Source organism: Culex pipiens, chromosome 3 (genome assembly GCF_016801865.2).
Source record: "Culex pipiens pallens isolate TS chromosome 3, TS_CPP_V2, whole genome shotgun sequence".
NCBI classification, from domain to species: domain Eukaryota; kingdom Metazoa; phylum Arthropoda; class Insecta; order Diptera; family Culicidae; genus Culex; species Culex pipiens.
The window spans coordinates 22,858,620-22,883,190 of NC_068939.1; the positions used below are offsets into that span (position 1 = coordinate 22,858,620).

The window sequence follows — 24,571 nt, forward strand, 5'->3', positions numbered from 1 at the left end:
GCAAAAAAAAAACAAATCAATAACAAAAATTTAAATTGAAGAAAAACATAAAATTAAAATTTTTAAATATTTTAAAAATTTATGAATCATAAGATCTCTAAATTAAAATACAGTTCGTACTCGATGTTCTTTACCAAAGTGTCACCCATAAAAATCGAAATTTTTCTAACCTAATAATGACTCCAACCGAGACTCCAACAATGCTCCAGCATTATCAGATTTTCTGTAATCTTAGATGGTGACAAAATAGGTAGCATTAATGAATTAAATTATTCTGCAATTTTTCATTTTGTTAAATTTCCAGAATTTAAGAATTCTGTGGTTGTTTTTTTAAGGTTAAAAATATAAGTCACCTCCTAGAACGTTCTGCCGTAAACAATGTCCATATCATCAGCGAAGCAGATGAACTGGCTGGACCGGTTGATAATTGTGACCAGCATGTCTAAGTAATTCGATTGGATAGGATAAGCCTCACGCTGCACCGTGCCCCGTCCATCGTTGATTTCACCAGTCTGCTCAGCTTCACCCGGAAAAGCCGTACGATCTTCCATAGCTCTTCGCGATCGACCCAGTCGTACGCATAAACAGGAATTTCTGAAAAGGCGTCTAGTGACTTTCGGACAAAATAACCCAACGCCGGCAACAAACGCGCCCGTTCTAAATACTTATTTGCTTGCTTTATTGTTTTGTGTTTTGTTATACTTGTGTAACAATGCCTCTATAAACTAGGAGAAAAATACAATTACATTCCTTGCGGTAAGTAAAGTAGTGTGAATGCATACTGCTTTGTTTTTGTTGATTTCCGTTTGCCTTCTTACACATCTCACTTGGTTTTACCTTTCATTAACGGTAGAAAACTTTCGCGCTAATAAATAAAATTACAAAAAGCAATGCTATCTCTATCGAATAAAATCATTTTTGGTCAGAAGAATAATTTAGTGTAAAGTAATTAACGAGAATTACAAGCTTTTCCGAAAAAATGCACCCTTGTTTTGATTCTCTCAACATTTTTAAGCTTTGCCTGTTTGTTGTTGTTGTTGGTTATGCTTTTGACAAGATTCATGAAGCTCAAACGGTAATTTGGAACCTGGTTACTTCTAAAATAACTTACAACACAAATCATGTGGTTACACAATTACGACTAAACCTAAACGCGATCATCTGTTTAAATGGCTAAAGTTTATTTTTTACGAGAAAAAATCTTAGTTGTAGTAAAATTAACCATCGTTCGCCTTCGGCGGAGAACGACACTAAATAAATTAAGGTGTGAAACTAAACGCTAACGACAAGATTAAAAGGTGCGAAAGTAGTTTTTTTTTCGAAAAAAAAGCTCGTAAAATGTAGTTTCTGTAATTATCAGTTCTGGCTTATCACTTCTCCCTTGCATTCACAAATAACCAACATATTTCATAGGGGAGAGCTGTTTTAACTTCCCTTAAAACTCCATGCATCTTTCCTGTTTTATTGTTGTAGTTGTTGTTGCTGCTGCTGTGTGTGTTTATGTAGATCAAAAGTTAACTACAAACTAAAAACATTTACGCTCAATATCAGAATTAGCATCCATTGCTGCTTGTTTGTTTGTGTGTGTGTGTATGTAAGAAACACTAGAAACTACTTATTTGTTGCTGTTTCGTATCACTATCACTAGACCCAGTTCATTTCTGTCATTCCAAGTCCTCACCCCGATCTACCGTTTTTTGTACAGTCTGTAGGTGAGTTTGCATCATCAAAAAGGGTAGATTAAGCTATTTACAATTGTGCCAGCGCACGCACACACGCCCGCGTAATTCAGTTGCAAATGTCACTCTTGAGATCCTTCAGGTCACGCGCCTTGAAGAACCCTCGCTCGGTTTTGCACTCGCGGATCGTGACCGTCTCCAGGTTAACGGTGACGTCGGTGATAAACACCTGGTCCGTGACCTGGGCCCGCGGCAACCACAGCTGGGGAGGGGCCGCCCGGGGAGACAGCGTCAGGTGGTGCTGATGTTTGCCGTTGTTGTTGTTGATGGTGTTGTTATTGCTTACGGGCAAATCCGGCCGCTTGGGGCTGTTTTCTTCCTCGGGAGCTGCTGCGGGGGGCGCCAGCGCCACCGCCGCCGCTGGAGCCGCAGCCACGTGGTTCTCCGCGGGTGGAATGTTTGACTCGGGTCGTGATGCTGGGGTGTCCGGCGAAAGTGGCGCCGTCGGTTTGAGTTCCGACTTGGGAACCGGTGTCGTGACCGTGGCCGCCGCCGCAGGTACCGTTTCTAGCCGCGGAATCTTGGCCGCTGGGCTGCTCGTGCTTCCCTCGTCCGGCGAGGTTTTGATTGTGACGCCCACTTTGCCCTCCTTGGACAGCACTTCGGCCTTTCGCGTCGTCCCGGCCAAGTCCTTGTGGCTCAACGGCTGATCATCGCTGCTGTTCGAAGCCGTGTCGTTGTCGGCGTTCTGCGAAATCGAGATCTTCAAACTGGGAACCTGCGCCTGGGGCGGCACCACGACGTCCGACTTGTCCTTGGAACCGCCACCAACCGGCGCCGTCTTCGACTTGGAAGAACTTTCACCATCTTTCTCCTTCTCCTTCTTGCTAGGTTTATCCTCTTTTTCCTTCTTGATCGTAATGACCTCCTTTAGCGGTGCAGCAGCGGCAGCAGGTTCCGGTTTCGGCTCAGGTTCGGGACTAGCAACGACGACCGGAGCTGGCGCAGGTACGGCCGGTTCGGGAGCGTCCTCCTCGTCCGAACTCTCAATGCGAGGTTTGCGCTTGCGTTTATTCGGAGTGGAACCACCCCGGAGGGAGCGCTCGAAGATGTCGATTAGCCGAATGTCCAGGATGTTCTCCTCCGGTTCCCAGGTGTTGTGCCGCGTGCTCCAGCCCTTCCACTTGACCAGGTACTCAGCTTTGCCCTGTGGGGGAAGAACATTTTAGAGAAAAGTGTGTAAATGATTTGTGATTTGGGAAATTGTTAATTTTTATAACATTAGATTTATAACAGATTAGATATCAGAAGTAATTAGAGTTTTGATCTGGAGTATACAATGCAGATCAATTGCAAACCTAGAGCAACATTTGAAAGGGGCGGTACGCCATTCTCTTACGGCCTTTCATTACACGCGTTTAAATGGGACGAAAGGCCGTATGAGCAAAGTTGTACCGCCTCTTTCAAATGTTGCTCCAGAAAAGATAGACGTCGAACAAAATCTGTCGCTAAAACCACAAATTTTAAAAAGTTCTGGAGTTTCGTCAACGACTTTTCATTATATCCAAATAATCCTTTTTGCATTGTTAGTTTCTTCATACAAGTCTCAATACAACTTTGGGGGCTGTCCATAAAAAAGTGCTATGAAAATAATCAGAAATCAGAAATACTCAAGAAGGGATTTTGTGATCGATTTGGTGACTTCGGCAAAGTTTTGACTAGGACTATCTAGAAAAAATGATACGCTTTAAAAAAAATCATTTTTAAAACTAGTTATCAAGAAAACTCGATATTGAAAAACATTACCCCTTCGATTATTGCTATATATGTGAAGGAGGTATTAGACTATGACAAACAAACAAACAAACTTGCCTGCTCTGTTTATTTGCCTGCATTTGTTTGCAGAAACGTCAGCCTGCATTACATTTTGCTTTGTTTGCGAGTTTGGCAAACTATCAAACACGAAAAAGTGTGAATTTGTTTGTTTGTCATAGTCTAATACCCTCTTTAGAAAACATAAATCGAAACTATTGAGCTATAGAGTATGACGGAAGTTTTGGTTTTGGCTATATTTTTTTACGAAAATAGTGTTTTGGAATGTATTGAGGAAATACCCACAAACAAAAAAATCATTTTTACATATAAAATTTAATTTTAAATTGAAAAATACCTTTGAAACATGTTGATAATAATCACCGATTTTTGAGTTTTAGCCTTTTTTCTGTAAAATTATTAAGCAAAATTGTCTTTTTTTTATTTTAAAGATAGTGCCCACCGTTCAAACAACATTTCGAAAGAATGATTGCTGTTTTGGACATTGTTGATCCGACCTTAGATTGATTTTTTATTGCAAAGAATAAAAATTATCAAAGATGAGTTTTTGTAAGTTTTATCTATTAATTGACCCTCAATTTTCAATCGCAACTATTGATATAATTTTCAATATTAAAAAGTGAAATTTCTGTGAAAATCTGTAGAAATATGTTCAGATTTTTGAAATCACGATGTACATTTTCAATAGGGTAAAATAAAATGAATACTTTTTTGAAATGTAAGTTGGGTCTGAAATCCCGAAAATCTCTAGACGTAATGTTTGAACAACCCCTAAGGTGTAATATCCCCCTTACACCACTTATTTTGTACATTTGTTTTAAGACCTAATAAAAAAGTACAGATAAAAATAATCTAATTACAGTCCAGACTCGATAATCCGAAAGCCTTGGCAAAATCTCACTTTGGATAATCGAGTCTGGACTGTGTAACCTACAACTTTGCCGAAGACACCAAATCGCTCAGAAAATCCCTTCTCGAGATAAAGATTTTAGAGTTTTTTTTTTTGCAAAATTTTAGAAAATTTATGAATTTTGACTTTTTAGAATTTGAAATTTTAGGATTTTTTTTTTTTAATTTTGGAATTCTAGGATTATCATTTTGATTTTAAGGATGTTAGAAAGTCTGAATTTGGCATTACTGGAATTTAAAATTTCAGAATTCTATGATTTTGCAATAATTTGAGCTTGCTGGGTTTCCTATCCAGTTAGAACAAAAGCGCACAGAGGCATCCAATTTCAAAAATTTTAAATACATTTCAGCCTCGATTATCCGAAGGTCTCGGAAAGATTTCGCTTCGGATAATCGAATCACAATTTTTTTTTCGATGTCTTATTTTTGATTATCGAGTTCAAGTATGATCCCTAAACTACGCTTAAGTGATTTGGAGATTTTTGAATCCAATATGGCGGCCAAAATGACGGTGATCAAATATAAAAAAAAACAATTTTGTAATTTATAACAGGCAATCAACTATTCAAAGCTGACTAAAATGGGGTCGCAAAAATCGAATTTTATGTTAAAAGTAGGGCCGCTGCAAATATTTTTTAAAGTTATGTCGCACCCCCCTTCATAATTGGTCTGAAAAATCAGGGGGCAAAAAAAATATTTTTTCTTAAAACTTCAAAATTTCCATAAAATTAGAAGTCTAATCAACTGAAAACAATCTAAAATGCATTTTTCTGCATTAATAATTATATTTAGCATGTTTTGGCTTGTTTTGCATTTTTATGAAATTCCAATGTACAGCACCGCAAAAAAAAAAATATTTTTTGCAAAAAATAAAATTTTCGTCAATCCTTAGATATTTTGGAAACTGATGATGGCAAAACAGCTGGACAGGTGTATAATGCATTTTAAAACACCTTTTTCATTAAAATGTTGGAACCATGGCTCGTTATTTCAATTTTAATACTTTTTTTTTATTTTATGTATTTTAAAAATTTGAGAAATAAATGATTTTGAATTTTTGAATGTTACAGTTTGGAATTTCAGGATTTTTAAATTTTGACTTATAGGAATTCAAAATTTTAAAATTATAAGCTCTGCGATTTTTTTTTTTTCATTTTAGAATCTTTAATTTCAGAAATTTCAAATTTTTAAATTCTAGGATTTTGGAATATTAGGGTTTGAAATTTTATGATTTGTGAATTTTGTAATTTTACAGCAAAAAATTTTTTTCTCTAAAATTTTTGTTTTCGTCAAATCTTACATTTTTGAAAATTGTAAATGCAAAACAACTGAACATATTAAGAGTTTTTTTAAAGGTCCTATAAGCTATTGTCTTTCATATGTTTATAGGGCCTATTAAAAAAAATCTGGATTTAAGAATATTAAATTTCATATTTTTTGGATTATGGAACTTTTATAATTTTGTAACTAGACATTTTTGAATTTTAACTTATTTGAAATTGAAATTATGTATTCAGAATTGTATTTTTTTTATTCTGGGATTTTGGAATTTCAGAATTCTAGGAATTTTAGGATTTAAGATTTTCAAGATTTTAAAATTTAATGACTTGGAATTTTGAAATTTTTCATCTTAGGATTTTTGAATTTGATTGCCTATTTAAAAGAAAATGCATTGTTTTTTTTTTTCAATATATATTGGAATCGAAAATTTTAGAATTCAAGAATTTTGGTAGTAGTTGTTCGGTAACTGGGCGTTGTTTAACTGGGCTGTAGCCCACTTAAAAAGCAGACAAACGTCAAAAAACCAAAACAAACAGAAATGACTGAGGGGTTAATGGATGCCAAGAGCCTTTTCGACCAAAAAAAACTGTTTTCAAACATTTATTTAATTTCAAGTCACAATTAAAGAAATATGAAAAGTAAGCATTGTAAATAAATTTGAGAAATTTTTATTTTTATAATTCATCAGGAAAATATTATGCATCGGTGGTCCCCTCGTTATTTTTCGTTCAGCCCAGTTAGCGAGCAGCATTCGGTGACTGGGCTACGTTCTCAGCCCAGTTACCGAACAACTACTGTATTTTCAAATTCATAATTAGAAATTTTTGGATGTTGTATTTCAGGATTTCAGATTTTAGAACTTCTAATTTCAGGAATTTAAGATTTTGTAATTTAAAATCTAACAATTAAAGATTTTGAAATTAAAGAATTATAGGATTTTACAAATTTAAGAATTTATAATTTGAGGAATTTCAAATACAAGAATTCTAGGCTTTTGGAAATGTAGGTTTTTATAATTTGGCATTTTGAAATTTTTGAATCTAATCTAAATGTTTGAATCTAAAATGTAAGATTCTAGGCTTTAAGAATTTGAAATATTCGCAATTTTTTCGCAATTTTCAGTGTAAGAACGGGCCTTGACCGATCTTATGCACTAGGTTCCCGACGAACACGCACTGCCCTTACACCTACATCTCACCCTTGCTCTGAGTCAGTACGAGCAGCACGCTAGAACACGCTTTGAGTGTTCGTGCCAGGCATGCACACCTTCTTTTCCGGTTACTAATCTAATCTAATCAGACCCTAGCGCAGCCAATCTTTCGAAGGGATCCTGGAGAGTGCCTTAGGTTAGATGACGCCTAGCACTCTTCTTGTCATTTATTAACATTTGTAGTGCGCCATTGTATCGGAATGCATTGAAACATCACAAGCGTTAAAGCGGCCAGGCCTACTGCGTAAAGCCGTATCGCAGAGATGACTCGTAATTGGGTTGAGTTTGAGCACTGAGTGTTCGAACAACAACACAATTCTGAATCGACAGGGGAGGAAGAAGCGTGGGGACACACCACCATACGCTCCGAGATTTGGTTGTATTCGTTGGGAGCACCATACTAAGAAGGTTTGGTACTCCGGGACCCTCTGGGATGGGACATTGTATTTCCACGAATGCCCTGGACACTATTTGCCGTGGTTATAGCGCCACAACTCGCTCTCTGTAACAGTAGTCCTAATTCCAGTCCTAGCTTACCAAGTCGTCATGGCCTAGTGGTTAGCATTTTTGCTTACCAACCCAAAGGACGGGGGATCGAACCCCGCCTCGAGCGATTTTGATTTTTCGTTCATATTAATCATTTCAAATTCTGTGTACTTAACTTTCTCGTTGGGAGCAGATGGGAATCGAACCCAGAACCATTCGCTTACAAAGCGAACACCGTAACCAGTCAGCCACGGCCGCTCCGCACACCTTCTTTTCCGGTTACGCATTTTAACTCGGCCGGGGGTGGTACATTACGTAGGGTTTGATGTAAGTATAGGCGCCTAACCATTTATAGTGTGCCGAACCACTTTCATTAAGGCAAAAACTGTTTTATTTTTAGTTTGAATTCAAAAACTAATTGTTATTTACTGTGTTTTGTTTTCTACTGAAATCTTTCCTAGTGTTGAGTCGTGTTTATATGTTGCTATTTCTTTTGTCGCGGTGTTTTGTTACAATTTTTGGTCTTAAGCATTTTATAAAAGTTTTTCAAAAGTACAATAGTAATATTTGTGTTAATTTTTTGATCATTCCCAAAATTGAGTAAGGGCTCGAACCTCTTTTGTTTGAAGAAAAGGGTGAAGATTGAAAACAATGGACAGTGAAAGAAATATATTATTGAAGAATCAATAGTAAAAGAAAGATAGTAATTTATGAAGTAGATAAAGAAATTTACAATAGTTAATAAATAGAGGTAACAAACAAGCTTAGATTGTATTAAGTGCAATTTATAGGGCAGATGAAAAAATATCCAAATAGATAAATAAAGATAAACAAAATTGACATCGCTGCCAAATTAAGGGAAAACAGACAGTTTGTTGCAGTAGCATCAATTGGTAAAATAGAGTGGAAAAGCGTTGAGAAATAAGAGAATCAAATGAGTAAAATCGAAATCAAATAGAGGATAGTAAACAGAAGCCGCGTTAGAAAATCAGTGAAACAAAATAAACAGAAGATAGGTGGTAGCTGAGAATGAAGAGAAGAGAAACCCCGTTGTGCGATGTTTCAGGCACATCCACAGCAGTTGACTCAACAAACTGCGAATCAAAACAATACCGTCTACAATCACAAATTACTTCCCTTTCCCACATTGTCGCGCCCCTTTCTTTTAGCCGTCTCGACTCTGACCCGCGGTGGTCAAAGGTTTACGATCCGTTTCCACAGGCCACCAGCTAGGTCATCATGAAAACCAAGCCAACGTGGAGGTAAAAAAATAGGACACTCGCAAGGAACCAGAGCTATACTGTTCTGATCAAGATAATTCGGATGATCTAACAGAACTACGGATGTAGTTAGTTACGCTCCTTCCAGGATGTTCCTTACGTGGACGTCAACCGAAGAGCACGCAACAAGGTCAGTGCCATTGCATGCTCTTAGGTATCAATCCTTGGCCTGCAGAAAGAGATAGGAAACCTGATGCAAACAAACGTCCAGCTGTCATGTAAACATACTTTGAATGTGTTGGTAAATTTCTGACTAGAAAGCATAAGGCTTTTAAACCAAATTTCCAGTTTTTGCTTTTTGGGTGTTTTTAGAACCGCCTTGAGTCAGGGGTATTAAAAAACACTCAAAAAGCAAAAACTGGAAATTTGGTTTATTGGTCCTTTAAAAAAAAAACTCCAGAATTGTTTTACGCAAATTTCGACTTTTTTAATTTGTTTAATAAAAACACATAAAAAATACTTTTTTTGGACACTCATGAAAAATAATATTAAGTCTATTTGTCCCATCGCACTTCTACGCATAATTTTTCCACCAACTTTTTTCTTCTAAGGAAACACAATCTTTACGGAGGCATTTTACATGTTTTAACTTGAGCAAGAGGAATATAAATTCGGATGATAAATTATCAAACAGGGAGAAATATTTGATTTTTTTTTTTTAGTTTTATATTTATATTTTTAAATTTGTCTAAAACTTTCTTAACTCGAGAGTAACGAAAATAAGTATATATTGCATAAAAACTGTAAACATTGTCAGTAAATAAGAAATACAGGGTTGTTACGAAAAGGTCGAGAAAAAATCCGCGCCAGATCCGCGCCGACCCCAAAACCCAATCCGCGCGAAATCCGCGCCATATAAAAAAAAATCGCGACAAACAAAGAAGAGAGTAACATAATGCATGAAATTTTAAACGAAAAAAGAATAATACAGAAGGCATTTGGATCAGTACCGTTGATCAGTGGAATCAGTGGAAATGGAACCATTTTTGCCATTTCTGAAACAATATTAGCATTTTTTGCAACACTTTTAATATCGTTGCTTTAAAAACAAATTCAGGAAAAAAATTAGATTCGAAAATTTGAAAAAATTAAAACCATAAAATAAATCACCAATTCATAAAATCTAGGGATTTACTACTTTCTCGCCAAAACTTTACTCTGGAAAATCGAAACACGAGATTTCTATTATTTTCTTCTCTAAATTTTTCTAATCAAAAATATGACTCCGAAAATGAACCGAACTAAAAAAACGGCATTTTTTAATAATTTAATAATTTAATAATTTAATAATTTAATAATTTAATAATTTAATAATTAAATAATTAAATAATTAAATAATTTAATAATTAAATAATTTAATAATTTAATAATTTAATAATTTAATAATTTAATAATTTAATAATTTAATAATTTAATAATTTAATAATTTAATAATTTAATAATTTAATAATTTAATAATTTAATAATTTAATAATTTAATAATTTAATAATTTAATAATTTAATAATTTAATAATTTAATAATTTAATAATTTAATAATTTAATAATTTAATAATTTAATAATTTAATAATTTAATAATTTAATAATTTAATAATTTAATAATTTAATAATTTAATAATTTAATAATTTAATAATTTAATAATTTAATAATTTAATAATTTAATAATTTAATAATTTAATAATTTAATAATTTAATAATTTAATAATTTAATAATTTAATAATTTAATAATTTAATAATTTAATAATTTAATAATTTAATAATTTAATAATTTAATAATTTAATAATTTAATAATTTAATAATTTAATAATTTAATAATTTAATAATTTAATAATTTAATAATTTAATAATTTAATAATTTAATAATTTAATAATTTAATAATTTAATAATTTAATAATTTAATAATTTAATAATTTAATAATTTAATAATTTAATAATTTAATAATTTAATAATTTAATAATTTTATAATTTAATAATTTTATAATTTTATAATTTTATAATTTTATAATTTTATAATTTTATAATTTTATAATTTTATAATTTTATAATTTTATAATTTTATAATTTTATAATTTTATAATTTTATAATTTTATAATTTTATAATTTTATAATTTTATAATTTTATAATTTTATAATTTTATAATTTTATAATTTTATAATTTTATAATTTTATAATTTTATAATTTTATAATTTTATAATTTTATAATTTTATAATTTTATAATTTTATAATTTTATAATTTTATAATTTTATAATTTTATAATTTTATAATTTTATAATTTTATAATTTTATAATTTTATAATTTTATAATTTTATAATTTTATAATTTTATAATTTTATAATTTTATAATTTTATAATTTTATAATTTTATAATTTTATAATTTTATAATTTTATAATTTTATAATTTTATAATTTTATAATTTTATAATTTTATAATTTTATAATTTTATAATTTTATAATTTTATAATTTTATAATTTTATAATTTTATAATTTTATAATTTTATAATTTTATAATTTTATAATTTTATAATTTTATAATTTTATAATTTTATAATTTTATAATTTTATAATTTTATAATTTTATAATTTTATAATTTTATAATTTTATAATTTTATAATTTTATAATTTTATAATTTTATAATTTTATAATTTTATAATTTTATAATTTTATAATTTTATAATTTTATAATTTTATAATTTTATAATTTTATAATTTTATAATTCTATAATTTAATAATTGAATAATTTAATAATTTAATAATTCAATAATTCAATAATTTAATAATTTAATAATATAATAATTTAATAATTTAATAATTTAATAATTTAATAATTTAATAATTTAATAATGTAATAATTTTATAATGTAATAATTTAATAATTTAATAATTTAATAAATTAATAATTTTATAATTTTATAATTTTATAATTTTATAATTTTATAATTTTATAATTTTATAATTTAATAATGTAATAATTTTATAATGTAATAATTTAATAATTTAATAATTTAATAAATTAATAATTTTATAATTTTATAATTTTATAATTTTATAATTTTATAATTTTATAATTTTATAATTTTATAATTTTATAATTTTATAATTTTATAATTTTATAATTTTATAATTTTATAATTTTATAATTTTATAATTTTATAATTTTATAATTTTATAATTTTATAATTTTATAATTTTATAATTTTATAATTTTATAATTTTATAATTTTATAATTTTATAATTTTATAATTTTATAATTTTATAATTTTATAATTTTATAATTTTATAATTTTATAATTTTATAATTTTATAATTTTATAATTTTATAATTTTATAATTTTATAATTTTATAATTTTATAATTTTATAATTTTATAATTTTATAATTTTATAATTTTATAATTTTATAATTTTATAATTTTATAATTTTATAATTTTATAATTTTATAATTTTATAATTTTATAATTTTATAATTTTATAATTTTATAATTTTATAATTTTATAATTTTATAATTTTATAATTTTATAATTTTATAATTTTATAATTTTATAATTTTATAATTTTATAATTTTATAATTTTATAATTTTATAATTTTATAATTTTATAATTTTATAATTTTATAATTTTATAATTTTATAATTTTATAATTTTATAATTTTATAATTTTATAATTTTATAATTTTATAATTTTATAATTTTATAATTTTATAATTTTATAATTTTATAATTTTATAATTTTATAATTTAATAATTTAATAATTTAATAATTTAATAATTCAATAATTTAATAAATTAATAATTTAATAATTTAATAATTTAATAATTTAATAATTTAATAATTTAATAATTTAATAATTCAATAATTTAATTAGTTAATAATTAAATTATTTATTTATTTAAAAATTAAATTATTTATTTATTTAAAAATTAAATTATTTATTTATTGAAAAATTTAATTATTTAATAATTTAATAATTAATTAATTTAATAATTCATTAATTTAATAATTCATTAATTTAATAATTTAATAATTTGATAACTTAAAAACTTTCTTAAAAGAAATAAAAATTAACAAAAAAATCAATTGCAATGCTTTCGTAATTTTTCAATTTAATAATACGTACTTTTTCAGGATTTTTGAGTCTGTAAGTTTTGATAATTTCAAATTATGAATGTTTCTTTTTTATTTCAAATTGTTGAATTCCAGATTTCTTATTTTTTAATTTTAACATTACATTTCGCTTTTAGACGGAGATTTTAGCAGATTTCTAAGTGGATTTCGTCATGTTGTGTTAATTGGGAGTATAATCAATTCTACCTGATTCAGAGTGGCAACAGAATTTTTATTTTTTTCAATAAACCAAAAATTTAAAAATTTAAATTTTTATATTGAAAAAACATAAAAAATCTTAAAAGTTTCATAGCTTCAATTTTTTAAAATTCTGTATTTTTTTTTTAATTTTGTTAATTTGATTTTAATAAAATTGGTATTTTTTTTAATTGTTAAGTAGATGTTTTAAAAATAATGAGTTGTAATGTTATGTTAAATTAATATAAAAAATCTCAATACATTAAAAAAAATCGCTCCTTGAAGATTATTTCAAAGTTTCGTATAAAAAAAAATCAATAATTTTTAGAAGAAAATTTTCTTCATTAACAACTTCTTAGAAATTGATGTTTTCGCACTCAACGAAAAAGATTGAATTTATTTAATTCCTAATAATATTTTCCTTTTTAATTTGAAAGAAATTCTATCGTTCTCAATTATTTTGTTTATCAAAATTGCTATCCGCGCGAAATCCGCGCCTGAGCAAAATTAGCCAGCAAATCCGCGCCAGATCCGCGCGATACGCGCCATCCGCGCCATCCGCGCGATCCGCGCCGTCCGTAACAACCCTGGAAATAAGAAAATAGTGAAACCCAAACACAAAATACAAATTTAATCTCCCACCAGAACTTCTAGCGTGTTCCAGCTTCAAAAATCCAAACACCAACCTGCTGCTGCTTCTGTTTTCTGCTAAAAACATATAAAAACACAGCAGCAACGATGAGGAGGACGCGAAACGCGAGGGAAACCGCGAAACCCAGAATTGAAGAATAAAACAAAAAACCGAGCAAATCAACGCCAACCAACCAACCAAGAACCAGTCAAGGTCAACCAGAATGCCAGGAAAAGAAGCGGGCACGGGAACGCCGCGCGAAAACCTTTCAAAATTTGCAAAATTATGTTTTCAAACAAAATTCTTACGAAAATTGTCTATGTTGAATTTTTAACAAAATATTTCTTGAATTTCCCCCAAGAAAATCTAATTGCGTATTGGCAATTCAAATCGGATGATGGCTCCGACGCCGGTGGCGCGCGGGGGTGGCCGGAACCGGCGGCGGCCTGGACAGGTGCATGACGTAATAGGAAAACACTGAACCCAAACCGAAACGCGAAACACTGCGAACTGACACTCAAACAAACATAAACAGAGCTAGAAATGGGAGAGGGGCCCGAGAGAGAAAGGAAGGGCAAAGAAAGTGAATCGTAGTAGGCCGATCGGGGGGGAGAGGGGACGACGTCCTTCTGGAAAGTTTCCACCGGATGAAAGAGAGAAAAAAAAACAAAGCAACCCGGAACCGGAAGTTTGTCGAAAATTGCCGAAACTTACCGATCGAACCCGCTTTTTCATGATTTTCTCCGCGGCGTAAACCCGATCGTCGGGATTCTCCATCTTGTGGCCGGGTGTTATTTTTTTTTTCGAATTTCACCTTGATCCTGTCGTCTGTCTTCACACGATGTTTCTTCGTCCTTTCGCGACCAGAACTTTTATGCTTCTGCTTTGAATGTTGCGTTTTGTTTTATGTTGAGAGAGGGTTGCCACACCAACACCACCACCGAAGAGCCTGCTTCGATTTTGACACCTCTCACGCACACACACACATAAACACACTTGTCTTCTTCTTTCCCCTTGGAACAACCAGTTCTTCTTTTTCCCCCAGCAGACACCACCGAATTTTACACGCAATTTTTGCACAATTAACGCACGAAATTCACACAAATGTTAACACAAATCCACCGCACGAGCCCTGGGGACCATTTCCGGACCGGAAGTGGAACGTGAACGGTGAGATTGCACGACGAAAAACGTAAAACTTTGAACGAGACTCGAAGGGAGGAACACAACCCCGACTTGAACACAGCACGCGCACTGACAGCAAAACAGTTTTCTTTTTCGTCGTTTTTCGCGATCGAACGCAAACTGTCAGTGGGGGAAGGGGGTTTGGGCCGATGAGGTCGATGAGGTCGAATGTAGGGAGGAGTATGGATTTGAAGATCGAAAATGTGGTAGGGGTGGTCATGCTGGCTTGCATGGATATTTGGATTATTTATTTTTTTGGAAACAGCTAAATTTTAAAGCAAGTCCACGAACGTTGTGAAATTTTACCCAGCAAACGAATATGATAAAATTATCACGAGAAAATGGGATCTAAGGGGTCTCCCGAGCAAAAATTTACAACCAAAAAATAAGCATAAGCATAGGTGCCCACCCGCAGTTGCTACTCCGTTATTGACCAGGACCTCCTGTAGTTACATCCACGAGCCGTGGAAGATGAGTGGGTGCTATCTTTCCTCGCTTCGCAACTTCTCAAAGGCCCCTATCATGCTGATCAATACCGGCGCCGGCCACGATTCTATGACAATTTCCAGAATTCCATTTCCCGGAATGGACGTTTTCCGGAATGGACATTATCCGGAATGGACGTTATCCGGAATGGACATTATCCGGAATGGACGCTATCCGGAATGAAATTTCCCGGAATGGACGTTTCCCGGAATTTACATTGCCCGGAAAATTAGTTTTTTTTTTATATTACCTGATATGAGAATGAATGGAATCTTGCCTACTCACTTACTTGTGGTTAAGAATTATTTAGTTTGTACCCCGTTGGTTTGACCTAGTCACATTGAAGGAACTCGATATTTTGACAACAATATGAATGCTAAATACATAAATGATAAAAAGAAAGTGAAATGTTCGGACACTAACAATAGATGCTAGCGTTGACTATTGAAACAATACTTTATCAACAACCATGAGATGTAACAATGTAGATCGATAGATATTAGACAAACACTAGATGTTTTTAACATTCTTTCAATGTGTTGTTATGTAAGAATTTTCCCTTCTTTTGTTAATCATTTGACTAATGTGACTAATTTCTACCAAATTTTACTATAAAGCAGAATGGTTATTTTCAAAGAAGGGAAAACCTCAAGAAAATAATAAGCTTTTCAGAAAATCAATGTGTAATGTGTCCTGTCAAGAATGTAAATAGCTCAAGGAAGTACTCATTATAAATTGATTTTCTGAAAAGCTTTTTATTTTCTAGAGGTTTTCCCTTCTTTGAAAAAAAAAAAACATTCTGCTTTATAATAAAATTTGGTAGAATTTAGTCACAAAAGTCAACTGATTAACAAAAGAAGGGAAATCTCTTACACGAAATTCCATCACATCGATTAAAGATCGTGTATTTCGAAAGAAAGGAAAACCTCAAGAAAATACACATTATACTTTGATCTTCTGATAGCTTTTTTTTCTTGAGATTTTCCCTTCTTTAAAAATACATGATCTTTAATCATAGTAATGGGATTTTATGTAAGAATTTTTCCTTCTTTTGTCAATTCTACTAAATTTCAACTAGTTTTTTGTTAAGGAACTCTGCACTATAAAGAAAAATGTTTTTTTAAAAGAAGGGAAATCCTCTAGAAAAAAAAGCTTTCAGAAAATAAATGTATAATGTGTATTTTCTTGAGGTTCTCCCTTATTTAAAAATACACGATCTTTAATCGATGTGATGGAATTTCGTGTAAGAGATTTCCCTTCTTGTGTTAATCAGTTGACTTTTGTGACTAAATTCTACCAAATTTTATTATAAAGCAGAATGTTTTTTTTTCACAGAAGGGAAAACCTCACATCAAATCAATCAAATCAAAGAAGGGAAAACCTCCAGAAAATAAACAGCTTTTCAGAAAATCAATGTATAATGTGTACTTCCTTGAGGGTTATCATTGTTTAAAAATACAAAAAAAAATCAACACACTCAAGCTATTTATTTTCTTGAGGTTTTCCGTTTTTTGAAAATAAACATTCTGCATTATAGTAAATAAAAATTCGCTCTACAGCATTGCCTTGGCGATCTCGATTGCGAGATTTCTACTCGAAACTAGGTGTCCGTAGGCTAGATTGTTGAGGCAATTGCAAACCTCGTTTTACACCTGAGCTTCCATCCACCCCGGGATTCGAACTGACGACTTTTGGATTGTGAGTTCAACTGCCTACCAGCGACTAAACCGAGACAGGACCCAGAGAGACGACTCTTACACCTGGACTGAGCTATCGATCTAACCTCTAGGTTAGACCGGGGCAAACATTTACTTCCCGTCCGACGGAAGGCATGATCAGACAAATCTCGTCTCGAAAAATGCCACCACCGGGACCGTCTAGAATCGAACCCAGGCCGAATGGGTGAGAGGCAACTTCGATTGCCCCTGAACCGCGGTTCCCGGACTCTGCTTTATAGTGCAGAAGCTTTTAATGAAAAACTAGGTAAAATTTAGTTGAATTAACAAGAGAAGGGATAATTCTTATATAAAATCCCATTACTTTGATGAAAGATCGCGTATTTTTAAAGAAGGGAAAATCTCAAAAAAGTGCACATTATACTTTGAATTTCTTTAAAGCTTTTTATTTTCTTAAGGTTTGCCCTTCTTTGAATAAAAAAAAATGGTAGAATTAATTTACAAAAGTCAACTGACTAACAAAAGAAGGACAAATTCTTACATAACAACACATTGAAAGAATGTTAGAAACATCTAGTTTTTTTTCTAATATCTATCGATCTACATTGTTACATCTCGTGGTTGTTGATAAAGTATTGTTTCAATAGTCAATGCTAGCATCTTTTGTTAGTGTCCGAACATTTCACTTTCTTTTTATCATTTATGTATTGCTTATAGCGAGATAAAATCACGTTTCTCCCTCGCTGTGAGTGACAGGAGATTATAGCCGCCTTATTACCGCGGTGTAAAAAAAAGCAAGTTGAACTGAAATTCTACGTAGATTTGGCAGTCAACTTGATTTGTTTTAAATATTTTCCAAAAAGTCAGCTGAAAACTCAAGGCAACCTTTGACAACAGCCAAAAATTTGTTCTGCGGTTGTCATGCGTCCAATATCTTGCGGTCGTATCACCGCGCGTGAACTCTAATTATTGACTCCCGCAGTAATATTTAGCATTCATATTGTTGTCAAAATATCGAGTTCCTTCAATGTGACTAGGTCAAACCAACGGGGTACAAACTAAATAATTTTGAATCACAAGTAAGCGAGTAGGCAAGATTCCATTCATTCTCATATCAGGTAAAATTAAAAAAAAAATCCGGGAAATGTCCATTCCGGGAAACGTCCATTCCGGGAAATTTCATTCCGGATAACGTCTATTCCGGATAATGTCCATTCCGGATAACGTCCATTCCGGAAAACGTCCATTCCGGATAATGTCCATTCCGGAAAACGTCCATTCCGGGAAATGGAATTCCGGAAATTGTCATAGAATCGCCGGCCACGACTAGTGGTAGGGTCACGGGGAAGTGGATGGGAATGTTAGTCCGATACTTGAGTGATAGAGACCGCCCAATCAACTGCATCTCCGACAAAGTATCACATGAGTTTTGAGAGGGTTAGTAGTAGTAGTCTTCTTAAAATCGATAGTTTGATGAATTAATACTAAAACTGCCAGTTGGAATAAATTTTTACGATCATTTACGACGAAAGTTATCGCAAAAAACAGAACTGCGCGTCCCCAGAAGCACTGCACATATGATGTCATTATTCAATTATAATAACCAATCACCCCATGCACACAAACAGCGACACCGGTTTTGAGTGTTTTTCATTTTTTTTTCATTTGGTGCACCAGAGCACCACCTAGGCATATAAGCAGCTAAATATTCAGGAGCACTTTCTTCTAAATTACAGAAAAAACTTATTTTTATCAATACAAAAGTTTATAAACGTTTTGACTATTCATAAACAAGACAAAACATTGTTATTAGACCGATAGTTTTATTATTTTCTTTATTTTTCATGAAAATTGTTGTTTGTGAGCTTGGAATGAGCCAGTCCAAAAAATCTGATAATGCAGAGATTTTGAAATTTGTAATTTAAACTTCAGAAATATGGTCTTACAGCAAAGCATTAGTAGTTTTTAACACATTTCGAAGCATTTTCAAACAAATGAACCAATAGATTTGAAGAAAACGAGATTATGCGATTTAAAAAAAAAGTTGCTTATCTTCCTGATGATGCTCTGGTGCACCACTTCAAATTCAACTTTTTTGCACCAATTCGATGTTTGTGGGTCAAAGTAAAGTATTTCCTGCATTATTGTACCAAAATTTAGCCGCTTACTATTTTCACGATAAGCAAACAGCTCTGGGCGTTAGAGGGTTAAAAGTTAGTGTATGTTTTTGAGGTGGTTTTTATCAATTTATTTGCAAAATAAACTAATAAAGTTGTGATTATTAAGCACACATCGGGCCGATGACCTCATGTAAAGTTGTACTTTTATCACATGAAACGTTTAACTTAACTACTGTGTTATTTGACTTTTACTACAGTATTTCTTATAACAAAAATTGAATTACACTCAACCCCCGGTGGATTGACACTTTTTTAGTTTGTACCCCGTTGGTTGGTCAAAGTCAAACTAAAAAGTGACGAACTGTCACTTTTTACACGTTGTTCACGCACACTATCAAAACAAACGTTTGGTAGTGTATGTGAACTCCGTGTAAAAGGGGTGTCAAACTAAAAGTGACCCCGTTCGTTTGACAACAGTTGGTGTCAAACCATCGGGGTTTGAGTGTAATAATAAAAAATATATTTTTGTTTGCACTGTACGCAGTTTGCGCGCGTTATCAATCTCAATCACCCAAGATGGTGACCTTTAGCACCCCCCTGCTGGTGCCAGAGGGCTGGTTCTCGGTCTCAAATGGTAGTCCCAGATGTCCCCTACCAAGCTCCAGGTCAAATCAAGTTGATTTTTTGAGTTTTTAAAATTGTGCAAAATGCCAATAACTCCCTTTAGATTCAACCAATTTGGATGTTTCACATCGCATTTAGTTGCATTTTTTAAGCCTGTTTAGATGCATTTTGAATTTTGAGTTTGTTTTTTTTTTATTTTGTCTAAGTTAAAGGTTTTTTTTGAGAGTTTTGACGTTTTTGAACCGTAAAACTTTGTTTCCCGATTTACCTCACTTCCCGTTGACTGGCATTTGTATATACACACAAAGAAAAATTACTCTAAATTTAAAAAGATCGTTCGTTGGATTCAAAGTTCGCGTTGGTGAATATTCGTAGAAAGTTGAAGATTTTTAATTGGGTCCTAAAATGAAGCATAGATTGCTAATATTATTGTTTACAGCGATAAAGCTTATTTTTCTGAGTACAATGACCCTTTGTACGACCACAAAGAGTTTAAAATGGATTTTTAAATCAATTTTGAAAAATTAACCTCGCGGTCCTTCTTGACAGAAAAGCTCCTACTTGACAGCTCGTTCCAAGGGGACCATAGTTGATCCATCGAAAAAATGTTGTCTAGCCAAAAAAAAAATTTGCATAGAAATGAAAAAAAGTGATGGTTTTTAATCGTGTTTTTTACCGTTGTACATAAAAATTGACATAGGGCTTTAGTACCCAATTTAAAAGTTTTCAGCCAAAATTTCGCATTTTCGACCTTCAAGACCAACTCCCCTAAGCTGTCACTTAAGTCCAGCTCATGCTGTCAGTTGCATGCAAGCAAGGTGATTTCCAACATAAACAAAGAACCAACACAAAAATTATTTTTGGTACGGGTTTTGAATGCCGCGAATTTAATTTCCTCAAATCTAAACAATGTTCGACCACACGCTCGCCACCCAACCCATCCCGGGCATCACGCCGGAGCTGTTTTACCGCGCCGCCAACATTTACCTCCAGAAGCCGCACGTCGTGAACCGGAAGCTGTTTGGAGCGAGCACGTTGGCCACGTTCCGAGTTCGGCGGGGTGATCCGGTGGACGTGGACGAACTGGTGGACCGGTTGCGGGAGCGATTGTCCGCTGGGGGGGAGAACGACGGAATTGAGAAGGGTGTGCGGGAGGTTTGCGATGACTTGGGGTGGGAAGTTGAGCTGCTTCCGGAGGGAGTGGATTTGAACGGGTTTGAGGGAGGGTATTTGGTGCTGAAGAGGTTGCTGCCTAGGAATTTGAACGTGTTTAAGCCGCTGGAAGTTTTGGCGATTGTTGGTGAGGAGTTTGATGGGGGGTTGGAAACTTTATTTTTTAAGTGTGCTCATTTTCAGACCCGGAATTGAAACGGATTACTTTTCGATGCCTTCAAGACGAAGAGAACAACCTAACTCCAAAGTTCAGCTTTGCAGTGCAACTGGTTGAAGAAACGTTGTCCATAAGATGTAAATCAAGCCCAACTCCGGATGAAAAGTCCTCGATCTGGTTGAAGGAAGTCTTGTTCCGAAGACTTCTGAAATGGATCGACAACCTGATCCAGAAAACAGACCAAAAGGGTGAGCAAATCTCGCTTGGTCTAATCAACGACCTGGAAGAGTACAACCGGTTGTACGGAGAGCTGAAGACCAGGTACGGCACGGAAATGGTTCGGATCTGGCCGGAATCGACCGATCCCCGGAAGTTCGTCTACGAAGACGTCGCAATTGCCACCTATCTGTTGCTGCTGTGGAAGCAGGAACGGGAGGAATGTGGTTTCGAGGCGTTGCAGTCTTTTGTGGATCTTGGCTGTGGCAACGGGCTGCTGGTGTACATTCTGGCCTCCCAAGGACATCCCGGAGTGGGGATTGACTTGAGGAAGCGCAAAATTTGGGATTGCTTTCCGGGTAACGTGACACTTCGGGTGGAATCTATTGATCCTTCGGGGAATGCCCTCTTCCCGGACACGGATTGGATCATCGGAAATCACTCGGACGAGCTGTCCCCTTGGATTCCGGTGCTGGCCGCTCGTAGTGCCTTCCGGTGTCGCTACTTCCTGCTGCCTTGTTGCGCGTTTGAGTTTGACGGAACCAAGTTCCAGCGGCAGAACTCGTCCGTCAGTCAGTACGGGGACTTTCTGCGTTACGCCAAGCAGATCTCCGCCGTTTGCGGCTTTGAAACGGCGATGGACCGCCTGAAAATCCCCAGCACGAAGCGAACCTGCCTGATCGGCTCGGAACGAACCTACCGGGAGGACCAGTTTGAAGAGAACCTCGCTAAAATCCAAACCTTCATCGATTCCCGGACGCCGGACACAAGATTCAAAGCTCGGCCCGCCGAAGAAAGAGTCCGGAACTGCACCAAGATCAGCCGCAGCGTCGTGGACGAAATTGTCCGGATTGTGTTCGAGGCGTTGATCGCGAAGCGGCACCTCGCCGAAGAGCACTTTCCCGGGAAGGGTTGGAACGCCGGCGGGACGCTTGCGATCGGCCAGCTGGTCCGGTTGATTCCGGCGGATCGACTGGCGGCTCTCAAGTCGGAATGTGGCGGACTGCAGACGTTGCTGCGGAACAATCATCAGATATTCGCGGTGTTGAACGGGACGGTGCAGTTGAGGTTGCCTACCCGGCGGGGGATTGGGAGTAAAACCGAGGAGGAGTTGAAGCGCAAGGTGAAGAAGCAGAACCGGGGGAATCGGATGGCGGATTTGAAGGAGCGGCCGTGCTGGTTCTTTGGGAATCATCCGGACGGGTGTCCGTTCGAGGAGGAGGACTGTAAGTTTAAACATTGACGGTGACTTTGTTAAACTTGCTGTTTTTTGTTGTTGGTCATCTGATGGACAGCCCCGAAACCCCTTGCACTTGCCCATTTGGACGACCCATCAAGAAGTACAATCGAATCCCAAACGCTGATTCTCCGCTTACCTTGCTCGTGGTCAGGACTTTCGAAGAGAAAACAATGCAGAATCAATCTCAGAACACAACACAACTCTCTTTACTCGTTCCACTCGTCACTCTCGCCATCATCACTCTCCTCCAACCCGTCCATAACGCCGCTCTGCCTCAGAACGCGCTTCAACCCGGCCGCCGGCTTGCTGTTCACCTCCTCGTCCGTATCCGGGCCTTCCTCCAGCTCCTTCAGCTTCCGCTCCAGAATCTTCTTCCGCCTCATCGCGGTTTTGTGCAGCACCCGACTGCGGCAAATCTCGAACAGTTCCGGCAGGGCCTGGCGCGGCGTGAACGCCTTCCCCTCCTTTTCCTTCAGTTCCCCGTGGTTGTGTTCGTGCCGGCGCTCAAACTCTCCGTAGTCGTTCCGCACGCAAATCTGCGCTGGACAGTTGCGCTTCTTCCGGTGCATGCACATCCAGTACGTGTACCGTTCGGTGAAGTTGGACACGTGGAACCGTTCGCCGTAGAACACAAGCTTGTAGTACCGCGCTTGTGTGCCCTTTTCAAAGTAAAAGTAATCCGGATACGAATCCTTCAGCACTTGCAGGTCGTCTAGCGTCGGCCCTTCAACTTTTCGATGCACCTTTATGTTGTGCTCCTTGCACTGGCGGTCAATTTCCTCAAGGTCCAGCTTCGGAACCGACTTCTTCAGGGCAACCTTCGCTTTCTTCGCCTTCGGCTCATCACAAACCTCCTCTTCGTCCAGCACCAGTCCCTCTTCCGGCTCGCTGTCCGCGTTCAAAATTTCCAACCCGACACCGTCGTCATCACCTTCCTCCTCCACCCCAATCGGATCGTCCTCCAAAAAATGGCAACTCAACTCGCTGGACGCGCACGATGCAGCGTCCTCCTCCTCCTCTTCTCCTTCCCCGGCCGGTGGAACCGTCTTCAGGAATTCGTCGTTCGTGTGGCACTGCTCCTTGAACTGCTGGAAGCCTTCGAGCGTAACGACGCACTCGAAGCAAATTACGGCGTTGGGCTCTTCGGTGGCGTTGATCTGAAATAGGTAGGTTCGAGTTTTTGCAAAACAGCTGAAACGCCATAATATGACTTACCTCGAGTTCGATCAGCTTGAGCAGATCCAGCACGGAACCGCTTTGGTCCTCGAAGATGGACACTTTTGAGGCATTGGATTTAACTAAGCAAAGACGGCAGAAGGATGCCAGCCGGACCGGTTTGCTCATGTTTAAATATTTTTTTCCGGGGAATTTCCGATAAACCTGACAAAAATTCACAAACTTTTGCAGAACAAAGCCTCGCTCGACCTTTGTTGAATGTAAACAAAAATTTGACAGTTTATTTTTTTTGTTTGGCGCAACTTGCATGCAACTGCACATTGACAGCATCGGCTGGCACTGGATCTGGAAGGTCGAAATTTCGACATTGAAGAGCATAAGATGCTGTCAGTTGGAGTTAGACCTTTAGGGCGACAAATTTATTTTATATATTAACCCTTTCAGGCCTGAATTTTCAAAAAAATATTTTTTTAGTCAATGATGGGAAAATGTTTCTTATGACCATACGAAAATTATAGGCTAGTTTTGGAAATTTTGATGTTTGGGTCATATATGACCCATCAGGCTCGAAAGGGTTAAATAAATTTGTATTTATTTAATTTGTAGGTGGCGCCAAAATGAGGTTACTTGCCAAAATCGTGTTCCTTTCTGCTGGATTGAGGAACAAAATCGTTTATTTCTCATGGTTCCCAGCATCAATCTTAAAGAAACTGCACACAGAAAAATGTTTTGTAGAATCAGCCTGTGCGAGGTTTGAATCAACAAAATTTTTGTTGAATATAATCAACGCCGATTTTGCGTTGAAACAAACCTTGATATTCTCAATTCCACAAAAGTCTTTTGTTGTTTCGAGAAAGCTGCTTTGACGTTTAGCGTTGATTCAACAAAA

General features: G+C 34.7%; 3 protein-coding genes across 3 annotated transcripts; 1 reads left to right on the forward strand and 2 right to left on the reverse strand.

Moving 5' to 3' along the window:
- Positions 1-655: 655 nt before the first annotated feature.
- LOC120418918 (polycomb group protein Pc) lies at positions 656-14,863 on the reverse strand. The gene is made up of 2 exons (XM_039581449.2): positions 14,344-14,863; positions 656-2,886 (listed from the first exon to the last, which is right to left on the reverse strand). The coding sequence occupies exons 1-2, from the start codon at positions 14,404-14,406 to the stop codon at positions 1,789-1,791; spliced, it is 1,161 nt and encodes a 386-aa protein (XP_039437383.1). The 5' UTR covers positions 14,407-14,863; the 3' UTR covers positions 656-1,788.
- A 5,698-nt stretch (positions 14,864-20,561) lies between these two features.
- Positions 20,562-22,525, forward strand: LOC120418923 (probable tRNA (uracil-O(2)-)-methyltransferase). Its single transcript, XM_039581453.2, has 2 exons — positions 20,562-21,020; positions 21,077-22,525. Exons 1-2 carry the CDS (start codon positions 20,630-20,632, stop codon positions 22,507-22,509), a joined length of 1,824 nt encoding a protein of 607 aa, XP_039437387.1. The 5' UTR covers positions 20,562-20,629; the 3' UTR covers positions 22,510-22,525.
- A 163-nt stretch (positions 22,526-22,688) lies between these two features.
- On the reverse strand, positions 22,689-23,944 carry LOC120418924 (uncharacterized). The gene is made up of 2 exons (XM_039581455.2): positions 23,722-23,944; positions 22,689-23,663 (listed from the first exon to the last, which is right to left on the reverse strand). Exons 1-2 carry the CDS (start codon positions 23,848-23,850, stop codon positions 22,713-22,715), a joined length of 1,080 nt encoding a protein of 359 aa, XP_039437389.1. The 5' UTR covers positions 23,851-23,944; the 3' UTR covers positions 22,689-22,712.
- Between the last annotated feature and the right edge of the window lie 627 nt (positions 23,945-24,571).